Source organism: Megalobrama amblycephala, linkage group LG2, assembly GCF_018812025.1.
Source record: "Megalobrama amblycephala isolate DHTTF-2021 linkage group LG2, ASM1881202v1, whole genome shotgun sequence".
Classification (NCBI taxonomy): domain Eukaryota; kingdom Metazoa; phylum Chordata; class Actinopteri; order Cypriniformes; family Xenocyprididae; genus Megalobrama; species Megalobrama amblycephala.
The window spans coordinates 49,737,820-49,750,006 of NC_063045.1; the positions used below are offsets into that span (position 1 = coordinate 49,737,820).

At 36.0% G+C, this 12,187-nt stretch overlaps 1 protein-coding gene across 2 annotated transcripts in view; it reads left to right on the forward strand.

Moving 5' to 3' along the window:
* The first annotated feature begins 2,722 nt into the window (after positions 1-2,722).
* The window catches only part of cblb (Cbl proto-oncogene B, E3 ubiquitin protein ligase), a 75,247-nt gene continuing 65,782 nt past the window's right edge, over positions 2,723-12,187 (forward strand). For both annotated transcript variants that reach the window (XM_048180146.1, XM_048180150.1), the window contains exons 1-3: positions 2,723-2,995; positions 3,633-3,795; positions 4,374-4,624. In XM_048180146.1, the coding sequence (XP_048036103.1) occupies positions 3,643-3,795; positions 4,374-4,624 (404 nt within the window). In that variant the 5' untranslated portion in view covers positions 2,723-2,995; positions 3,633-3,642. The remainder of the gene's footprint in view (positions 2,996-3,632; positions 3,796-4,373; positions 4,625-12,187) is intronic.

Consider the following 12,187-nt stretch of genomic DNA (forward strand, 5'->3'; position numbering starts at 1 on the left):
AAAAAGAACCATCATCAGCCCCTGTAATGATATGATTGTTCATCTTGTGCAACTCCATTGCTCCTTTTTCTCTATCTGCCTTACTTTCTTTGCTGAAAGATATGCCTGGGAGACATTGGATCACATTTCCTGTGTGTGTGGTGTGTGTGTGTGTAGTGTCATGGAAGTGGAACTGAGAGCGTTGTGCTTTAATAAGCACTGCGCTGTATCGTGTGACCTCCTGGTCATGGCCCCAGGGACCCCATTCTCATTACAAACATCATCCATGGTGCTTCGCTGCAGATGGGGGCAAGTTTAAAATTTCAAATTTGTCATCATACGGTACATACAATCCAGGATGATATGACATTTTCTTTCATTCATTGAAATGGTTTTGTTTTTTGTGTGTGTGATTCTCTGAAGAAAAAAAGCAGAAGGGATATATATATACTAACCACATAAATAGCTTCATTTAATCCAAACATGTCTGAGCATTTTCTGGATACATCAAGACCCACACCTTGGTTCTCAGTTAAATGAGTCATGTCTTAAATTTCTGATTTCCGCTACTGATTGACAGGTTGCACCATTAACAGATTGTGTTAAATCACCTCAATTTAAACCATTCTATTCTGTTGTGTGTGCATATTCTGTAGTGTCTTCAGGTGCAAAGTTGTTTCATTGTTTTTGCTACTTCCTGTTTCCTTGTTGAGTGCTTATACCATGTTTTTGTAGTGGTTTGACCTCACAGTTTCACATTTTGACACATGTTCTGTAGACAATCACTCATTCTTGTAACTGTATTAGGTTTCACAGTGAGTTTTCTGTATATCCAGTTAAAGGTTAGAATAGGAAATCCGTAGCTAGTCTCAAAGGATGAGTGGAATGCTAATCTAAAAGATTGCTGTCTTTGCTGGAAAGTTCTTACATTGTTTGTTTACAAAACTGAATATGATACAACTGTAAATATGATTAAAAATCGAAAGCCAGACTGTTACATTGTGATTCAATGCTATTATGAGACTTTCTGTCAAAGAATCCTTTCAAAAATATGCACTGTCTTCAAATACAAAACTCTGGTTAAATTGAATTTTCCAGGCCTAGAAATCGAAATGATGAAATCCCTGATATTTCCTGGCTTTCTATGACTGAATTTCATGCTAGGAATACAAGCATGAATAAGATGGAATAAAGCTGAATGAGAGGAAAACGATATGTAGAAGAGGAAGATCAAGACATTTCTTATTAAAGGAGCAAAACAAAATGTTCCGCCAATGGCCCACGTGGTTTTAGGGCACCTAAACAACGGGACTTGTGTGGAAAGCCATTTTAACATTTATTCTTTTAAACTAACTTGTATGTTTACATTTGTAGTAACTTGCTTATTTTTATTCTTTTATTCATTATATGCTAGTACACTGTAAAAATGATTTTTCAAAGTTGTAAATGAAAGTTTATATGCTATTTTTTTCTACTTCAAAATTCCATATTTAATTCAACGTTACTTGCTATTTGTAATTGTTTGTTAAAGGGTTAGTTCACCCAAAAGTGAAAATTCTGTCATTTATTACTCACCCTCATGCCGTTCCACACCCGTCAGCGTGTCGAATCAGCGGTTCAGAGCACCAAAGTCACGTAATTTCAGCAGTTTGGCAGATTCAATACGCTGATTCAATACGCTGATTCATAATGCTCCGAAGCTTCCTGAAGCAGTGTTTTGAAATCGGCCATCACTATATAAGTTTTTATTTTGTTTTTTTGGCACACCAAAAATATTCTCGTCACTTTATAATATTAATATTGAACCACTGTACTCACATTAACTGATTTAAATACGTTTTTAGTACATTAATGGATCTTGAGAGAGGAAATGTCATTGCTGGCTATGTTGGCCTCACTGAATCATCGGATTTCAACAAAAATATCTTAATTTGTGTTCCGAAGATTAACGAAGGTTTTACGGGTGTAAAACAGCACGAGGTTGAGTAATAAATGACATTATTTTCATTTTTGGGTGAACTAACCCTTTAAATTTACTAGCAACTTCTGAGTGAAAGTTGTTTCTACACAAAATTATTTTTGTGTAGGCTACTACTTACATCACCAATACAACAATTCTGTTACTAACACATTTTTGCAATTGAATTTAATAAGGATTTGAGGATCAATTATCAACTATTCACTACTGACTAGTATTCCAGTTATTGCTGGTACATATTCTAGTTTAACTGTCATACTAGTGTCTATTTCAGCTTTAGTAGTAGTATGTATTTAGGCTATTAGATACTACCAATATGAGTAACTACTAGACTTTCTATTCCAATTGTTATTAGTTTCATTACGAGTAACAAAGGAGTAGTTAAAATTAAAAGATACTAGTCATTATTGGATTAGGTAGGCTACTAGTAATTAAAAAAAACAACAACTAAGATTTAAGTTACCTATTCTAGGCGTTATAAATGTTAACACGGCTTGCCATAAGACCTGTTTCCATCGGAGAAAGTGAAGCTGACTGAATATACAATTTGCAAAATAGGAACAACCTACAACACGCTTTGCACGATTTCATTGCCTCTTCATTTACGGAAATATTAAGTATGCACTTAAAGTCTCAACTCCAATTGGCGATTGGAGCACTCCGTCACCTTTGGGAACGTTCGCGCCTTCTGATTGGCCACTTGAGAGCGATTGCTTCATCAGCTCCGCCCATTCAGCTCCTCCCTATTGCTTTCGCTGCTTCTTGTTCCAGTACTGATTTTTAACCGAGCAGTGTCACGACCATATCAGACAGCGAGAAAAGCGGGATTGTACTGCGTTTAAGCGGTTTCTGCTTGAGGATACGGACGAGCCGCTTCTAGATTTTGAACATCTGGGCAGAGATGTAACAGTTTCCTGGGATTGGCGTTGTGTTTTTGTTGCTTTTGTTGTAATTTGTTGTGGGGACCTCCCTAAAGCTTCAACTCAGGAATTCTGACATTCCCTGTATTGGCAGCTACACTGTTTTCCTTTTGCCGCAGTAAGTCTGGAGTTTTTAGATTATACAAAAGAGCAATTTACAGTGAATTTAACATCTCTGCTCTAGCTAATTAGTTGTCATAGTCTTTGGAGATCAAGTTGTGTTTCTTACTACAACGCATTTTGCTACATGCTCTTTAAAAAGTGCAACACAGTAGCTAATCTTGTATTTCAGCAGGGTGGTTTTTAATCTGTTTCATCCCAAATTATTCCCAGCTAAACAGGCACTGCTTAGCCCAACGAAACAAACTGCATGCTTAACTAGTTAACAAGTTAACTTTTATAATGTGATTAAATAATTTACTTATTTCAAATGGAGTTCTGTTTACATGTTCGGTGATTATGATTTGTGTGAGACAGACAAATCTCGTTCATAATTTGCCAACAGTTAATTGTATTTGTAGCTATATGGAACGTTATACAATATACAAAGTAATGTTCACAAATGTATATCAGTGGTATTAAATGGTTACAAAGTCCAAGCGTCTTACTTTCTCTTAGTCTTTTGTACTAATCGCTGGTCTGATAGGCTATAAAAGATCTAAAGTAAAGGTTTTCAGTCCTGGTACTGTTCTTTTATACTGTCACACATCTGCCCACATGTGTTTTGTTGCCTTCAACATTTCTGTATATTACAGTGTGCAGAAAATGGCAACTGCTCTCAGTGGACGCCCACCTAACAATAGGAAAGGCCGTATTTTAGGCATTATTGATGCCATCCAGGACGCTGTCGGACCCCCCAAACAGGCGGCTGCGGACCGCCGGACCGTAGAGAAGACATGGAAACTCATGGACAAAGTAGTAAGTGTCTTGACTGTGTTTACAGTGTTCCTGACGATGACGCAACAGTGCTTCCTCTGCTCTCACGCGCTGAGAGACTTTTCCATGAAGTCGCTTGTTTGGAAGCATTTGTTTGATACGTTGTAGCAAAATGTTTACTGAGTGGCGGCAAGCGCGAGAAGTGTGTTCGTAGCTGAAATACACATCTATCTATCTATCTATCTATCTATCTATGAACATATTTATTAATTTTTTGTATTTATAGCTACTTTATATGCAGTGCTTTGTCATGTTATATCATCTATACAAGTATAACTTTATTTCCCATCCATCTTTCATTACTAATGCAATATTTTATAAAAGATGTGTCAGAAATAGAGTTCTGTATACACTGTGACGATCATGATTTGTGTTACAAAGTGCAAGCATCTTCATTTCTCTTGACTAATCTGATACCTGAAGGTTTTCAGTCTTGGTACCACTTACCTTTTGAAATTTTCTTTATTCAAACTGAATTGTTTAGTAAAAAAAAATGCTGTGTAGTGTGTTCTCGATAAAGAGGAGTCGATTTTTCTAAGCCGACTTTGTTTGTATTTTAGGTGAGGTTATGTCAGAACCCCAGACTACAGCTGAAGAACAGTCCTCCGTACATCCTGGATATTTTACCTGACACTTACCAGCACCTGAGGCTGATTCTGTGCAAATACGAGGAGAACCAGAGACTTACTCAGTTAAGCGAGAATGACTATTTCAAAGTGTACATCGACAGCCTGATGAAGAAGTCCAAAAGAGCAATCCGCCTCTTTAAGGAAGCCAAGGAGAGGATGTATGAAGAACAGTCACAGGACAGGTAGGATGCTTTTTACTTCGCTTGTGGTCTGGTCACACGTAATCTGGTCAGTGTTTTGTATATAAGGATTGTTTTTGTCCATTGTGAAGTGAAATGAAAGGGATGGAGCAGATATTTCACTTTTGTTCTATGTGCATTGTGCATCGAGATGTCTGTTTTTAAGGTCATCTTCAAGCGTTATCACGGTTGTCAGTCTCATAACTCGTACGCTTGACACTGATCTGTTGCCCTTTGAACGTCCTGCTTGATGGACATAGACATAGGAGAGGTCAGGTCACATGACTGGTCTGTTCGTTGAGTTTCCTCTGGTGTTTCATGTCAACTTGAGTCAAGGCTAATTATCATGGAAATCCAACTCTGATCAAGAGCAGCAGCCCGAATGAAAGAGACTGACCCCCTCTGGATCTAAACCCTTGGTGGGCCGAGCAGACTCTGCGCAGGGAGAGAGATTATTAACAGAGCAAGTGTGTCTCGGGCATAAGCTGACACATGCAGAATACTCTCCCCGGGGGCCATTAGAGCTCTGGGTCAGCCTGTGCATTTCAGACATGAAACACGGGCCTTGACTAAAGAGGAAAATCTTAGCATTCTGTTTTACTGACAGCCAAGCGTAACATTCCCAGCATCTGGTTTAGAGTGTAGCCTCACATCAATTAAACTGCATTTAGGCCACTGACTATTTGGGTAAATACTGCAAAGTCTGAAAACGTATCATAAGGCATTTGATAATGCCAGCAAATAATAGTGTTTCAGCTGTTAGTTTATATTCCAGTGCGTTGGATTGGCAACTCTGGCTTGGGTTTTGGCAGAAGAGTTTAATTTTAGTAATGCTTTTGATCCCAGTCTCACCAGATTCTGCAGGGGTGAGATGATTGAAATGAAATTTTTAGGGTTGATGGAGAGGTAAAGCAGCATTTTTTTAGCCTGCGGACTCCAATTGACAGGCTGTCCTAACACGTTGTCGTATCCAGAAGCTGTGACACTCGCTCCGGACAGGAGCAGGGATATCATCTGTCAGACCCTCCACGTCTGCTGTGTCACTCTGTCTTAAATCTCAAGGGAAAGATCCTCTACTCTGCCTTCCAGCGTTTGGCTCCCTGTCCCACACAAAGGGGGGATAGTTATGTGTCCTTTTTGGACATTGCAGAGAGGAAGAAAAAGAAATTGAGATGAGTGCAGGGCTCATCAATGAGAATGGTTTTATGGTGCAATGCTAGTTGATGGATGTGTCAGTAGTCCTATCAGGGCAGTTCTGCGTTGTCACTGTATCTTGTGCTTGATGATCATGTATATGAGTTTTTGTGGCTTGCAAACTGAAACATTTGGTTTTCTGTGAACATGAAAAATTCTGCTAATTTAAATATGTCGCCACTGGAACGTTATGTAGCTGACTCGCATACACTCAAAAAAAGATACAAAAACAAAAAAAGATACGTTGGGTTTACTTTATGTCAACAGGTTCCACATAACTGGGCTATGTTGCATTTAATTAACATTATTTATTTCAGTAAACCTAAGTTAATAATAAGGCCATTAATATATAAGGCCAATTCAATGCCATTTAGTTGAATCAGGTTAACATTCTTAATTTATCCAAAACTATTAAGTTCAATTATCCTAAAATTAATATTAAAAAAATTAAAATAAGTAATCCAGTTTAATTGATCAGTTTATTAACTTTTACAAAAGTTAGAATAATACTTTAACAAAATCTTTATTCTGTAAAGACTTTTATTGTTAGGCGTTAGCCAGAAGACGGTTTTGTTACATCCATGGCATGTCCAAAGTAGTTATTTTTTATTATGAAAACAACTTTAATTATTGTCAGCAGGTCCTGAACCCAAGCACAAGCTCAACACTTTACCACAGTGGTAACCACAAAACTATTAACATAACAGGATCTTTTAAATACCAACATAATAGAAAGTAAACATTTAAAAAGTCTCTCCATTTTCTCATCTTGCTAAAAACTGCTTAAAATAACCCTTTATTTCAGCATTTACTCTCCTAGATCAGCCCCTTTGCAAAGCATGATGGGAAGTGAAAGTCCTGTTTGAGTTCTGGTTCAGTTTACTTGATTGAAACGTTATTTTAATATGAAAAAACATCAAGTTAAGTCAAAAAGTAATCAACATGAATCAACAATTTAACATGAAGCAATTAAATTTGAACCAGAAACCTAATACAATGGCGTTGAATCAAAATAAGTTGTTTAAATAAAGTGAACAGCATCAAAAAATCATTTTTATGAGTGTAGATGAGGTTTTGTCACTAGAATCGGTCTTGAAAATATTAGTTATAATGGAACATTTCTTTTTGTATTAATATTGTTTTGCACTAAATATAAATAATATTAATTTGTTTAATTTGTTTTAATTATTTGTTTTTGTTTTAATTAATTTGTTTTAATTATTTGTAATAATTTACTTATGTCAAATCAAAAATTATACATCCATTTTTATTTTTTTAAAATATATTTTTACTAGTGGGTGCAGGACACTATAGTTCATTTATGTAAGTGAGGATAGCAAAATAAAGTAAACTGTGACATATTATACCCAAGAATTCTTCATACAGTGGACTACCAGTAAAATTGATAGAAAATTTGGAACCAAAAATTATTCAGACACTTTGACCTGACCATGACCAAGTGTTATCTGACATAATTAAGATCATTTATTTCTGACACAGTTTAACTCTGAGATCTTGTCATATTTTATTACCATTTTTTAAACTATAATGAATAAACTGTATAAATGAATGAAATGTTCAAGGTGTCTGAATAAATTTTGGTTTGACTAATTACATATATATATATATATATATATATATATATATATATATATATATATATATATACAACGATAAAAAAAAAAAAAAAAAATTGTCCTTGTGTGGACATTTTTTGGTCTGCATGAGGAAAGTGATGTTTTTTAAAAATGAAAAAATGCATAAAGTTTTCTGATGTGTAGGTTTAGGGGTAGGGTTACTGTTAGGGAACAGAATATTTTGTATATATAAAAAAAAAAAAGTTTTTGAAAAGTCCCCATAATCATGAAAACCCAAAATATTGTGTGTGTGTGTGTGTGTGTGTGTTTTATCATGTTAATTAATTTATCTTTGTGGTAGGACCAGTGAAAATGTTGGCAGGGGAAGTGAAAGTCTCACTTAGGCCAGCAGAAACATTCCTTATTATTGAGCCCCCTGAATGAGATGTGCAGAAAGGACATAATAGACAGTAAGAGGGGAGGGAACAGGAGAAAAAGGCATGTGGAAAAGCGAGTTCATACATAGTGCAGTGGGGCTGCGGGGAGACATCAGTACAGAGAGCTGGTCCCCGGCCTGCAGCCAGGCATCTTCGTGGAGGCCCCGCATGTGCTACAGTAATTATATTGCAGCTCCTGAGACCAACAATGGGACTCTCTTTTTCTGTCTTTCTCCCCCAGCACCCTCCTACCATAAATATCATCTCTGCCATGCAATGTTAGACAGTCTGTGGAAGACTAAATGATCCCTAAACAACTTAAAATGCCTGTTTGTGCTTTTTACACCAGTTTCAGAAGTCTACAAAAGCACTTAAAACTTTTTTTAACTTCTTACACACTTTTAAAAACGTTTTTTTAGTTTTAAAGCATTTAATGTATTTTAATCCCTGCCAAAATAATGTCTGTTTTATTTATATGCCTTGCTTTTTTTTTTTAAAACTACCTTTAAAAAGAAATCTCATTGTTGACCACGTCTGTGTTACTATTTTTTTATGTTTACATTGTTGCGACAGCTGTGGGCAAGCAACAACAGCAACAAAAAAAGAAAAAATAACCATAAAGCCACCGATGGAACAATGGGGAAAAAGGAACCAGGTCTTTCTTTGTTTTATTAACTGCACAATTTTCTAGCTATTAAAAAATCTAGGCAGGGCGACGATACAGACACCCTTCTTCAAATTGTGTGCTGTACTGTAGCAATGTCAACCCTGCTTGATAATTATCAGAAGATTGCTGAGGTTCTGAGTTTCTCCTCTTACTGGAAAGATCTAAATGCATTACTATCTATTAGTATTGACATTAAGAGGGCGGACAAAACGGTGGTCTGGAACAGAGATGAATGGGCCGGATGTATTGAATCTAGAGGACGTTGGCAAGCTCTGCTGTATGTGGGGCTGAGGTGGCAGTCTTAAACCTTGCAGTGTTGGATCTCTTGTGCTTTAATCTCCTCAGTGTCTTTTTCGGTGACAGAGATGGATGGCATTGTGGAGAGAAGCATGTAGCCATGCAGTAGACGTGGAACTTCACTGAAGCCTCAGACTTGGCCTCATTGACATGCTTGCTTTTGAGCCATTGTGCATCATGAGAAGATCGGCAGATGTTTTAATGTTCCTGTGGCTTTGAGGTGTGAGAGACTGCTGTCAACAGAGATAGAGACTTCAGATGTAATGTTCTCAAACTCGCAGAAGAAAATATCTGAGGTTTGGCCTTTAAGCAGGCCACAGACAGTGGGGACCGTCCAAGGAGCTGTTTTGCATTCACACTGACTGTGAAATCACATAGTGTATTTTAGGGCTTGGTTTAAAAAGTATAGATTTCTCGATTTTAATCGATTTTCATTTTGATGAACCGATATCGATTCTTAAATCCCAAGAATCGATCTTTTAGTCTATGAAACATTCTCAGCTTTAAAATTCTATAAACTTTATTATGAAGTTCAAACAGTAAATACTATTTTGAACACTCTGACGCATTTATATGTGAGCTCTCAACCATTGATTCACTGGAGCTACGCAAGGACCGCCTCCCTCATTTCCATGTTGCAAAAAGAATGTATAAATAAATAAATGTATAAATAAATATGTAAAATAGATGCAGTGCTTAAATTTCTTAGACCACCACCCAGGTTTGTGCCACAGCTGCCCTAAACTATTTTTTACCAAAGTCATTTTTTATGTTTCTGAAATGGATAATCCACACAAGTATGTGTAAGCTCTTTAGTCACAGTGGTGTTTCTAATGCTGAAATATAATTATTGTTGGGATTTAATGGATTCAAAGATAGATTGCACAAAAGTTTCAATCTAGAAACTATTTGGAAGTCAATAACATCAGAGACTGTGGAAAAGTACATAAAAACAATGCCAGCCAGCTGTTATCAATGCCAAAGGAGGCCATACAAAATAAAAATAAAATATAATTTTTTTTTTTTTTGGTTATTATGTGTGAATAAAGACTATTTAGTTGTTTCAGTTTGTTGTTTGCCTAATAAATGTCAATAAAACAAAAGTTTTTGACGGATTCCTAAAATATTTGTATTTATAAAACTAACCCTCAACTTTAGACAAAAGGTGGCGCTATAGAGATCCTCCTCCACACTCATTTTTAAGGTTTTGCCCATGTCTTCTGCCTTGCAACTCTGATGTGTGTCAAGTTTCATGCAATTTGAAGCATGCAAAGTGCCTCAAAATCTCCCATAAACAATATTAAAGTTTAATGCGTTGCCATGACAACGGAGTTCAAGATATCAAGAATCCTTTCACAGGTCTGCATCTGCGGTGTCTTGACATTATTCTGATGAAGACTGATTATGATCTCTTTATTATGACAGGTGGTCTAATAAATTAGTTAAGCACTGAACATGTCTGAATAAATCTAAAAATAAATGAATGCATAAATAAATCTAAAAATAAATGAATGCATAAAAAGAATAAAAAATACATTTAATAAATAATAAATGAAGAAAAAAGTCATAGAAAAATGAATTCAGCATTAAATTTAATAAAACATGAGTTAGGTTATTTATTATTTGATTTATTTTCATATTACATTTAATTATTTATCTATATATTTTATTTATTTATTTAGTTATAATTTCTGCAGGTTTAGGCCTCGATAGTACTGTGCCTGATACAAATCAGTCAATATCGAATCTAAATGTAATCGAATTGTGAAATTTGTGTCGGTAGTGCCCAACCCTAGTGTATTTACCCTTATCCTTAATTGTGTGCTACTCTTCCTCTTTCAGTGCCATCATGTCAAAAAACGAAACGGTACAGAGTTTTTTTAAGCTCTGAGAGCCCTTCGGGAGAGCTAATTCCCTTCTGAGAAAGGTAATATACTGCACTAGCTCATGAGTGGCAGTCATCTGTTTAAATCTCCTTGCTCAACTCATTCGGTTTAAAACCGCTTAACAGCTATGGAACATTCGATGAGGTTTTTTGTTTTCCGCAAATGTGCAAAAAGTGATCTTTCTTCCCAGCTTACACCTCTCTCACACCTGTAAACTTGTGTAGGCGTTAGCACCATGATGTGCTGTTTGGAATGTTTTTATTTCCTTAAAGCACAGGATGTATACCGCCCAACCATCCTTAATTCGTGTCTGACCACAAGGACTCTAGCTACTATGTTCCCCATGCAAACACAATGATCTGGTTGTTGAAGCTGCCTTCTTTTGGAGCCCATTACCATCTGCTGTGAGTAAACAGAAATGGATCAACGTTTCAGTACAGGAGGCAGCAGGAACGTCACAGGATGATACTTGGACTGAACGCTGTGCTGAAATAGACTGAACGTTATTGCTAATGCGGCAGCAGATTTGACAGAAAAGGTCGCCGATGTAGCTTTATTTCAAGACGTCGTCTGATGGAAAGCTGAAGTGAAAGTGCAGACCTTGATGGAAACGGAGCTGTGGATTTGAAACTGCTAGTTAGGGGAACTTAGAGACGGCCTGCCTTGCTTCCTTTGACCTTGAGTAAGCACACTGCAAAGAGCATCTCTTAAAATGTTGACTCGGTTATTTTTACTGCTCAAGCTGGAGTTAATGTTCGGTGTTTTCTTTCAGAGGAGGAACTAATTATAGATTTGCTTGATTGGTAGATAAGGACAATTGCCCATTCTCCAATAGATTCTGCTCCAAAAGACATTTCAGCATGCAGCAGATTATTTCTTTCATTCAAAGTAATAATTGCATTATGTTTCAGTTTCTATGTCTTGGATGCTGATTGGACAATACCATTTTGTTATTTACCAATTTAAATGAATTTGATTAACGAAGAAACATTTTATTATGTATGCACAATATTTTGGCACTATATTGGTCTATTTTTTTTTTCATTTACACTAACATTGAAATGTTTGGGCTCAGTTTTTTTTTTTTTTTTTTTTTATGTTTTTGAAAGAAGTCTTTTATGCTCACTAGTGCTGCATTTAACTGATTGCAGTAAAAACAAGGTAAAAATGCAGTAATATTAAGAAAATATTATAACAATTTAAAATGAAATTTATTGCCTGTAATGGCAAAGCTGATCTTTCAGCAGTCTTTACTCTAGTCTTCAGTGTCACATGATCCTTCAGAAAACAGATTTGGTACTCAAGAAACATTTCTCATTATTTTCAGTGCTGAAAACGGTTGTGCTGCTTAATATTTTGTGAAATACATAATACTTAAATCTTTGATAAACAGAAAGTTCGAAAGAACAGCATTCGAATTTGAAATGGAAATATTTTGTATATTTCGTAATACCTTTTTATGTTCAGTTTTGATTATTTTAATGTGTTCTTGCTAAACAAAAAAAAGT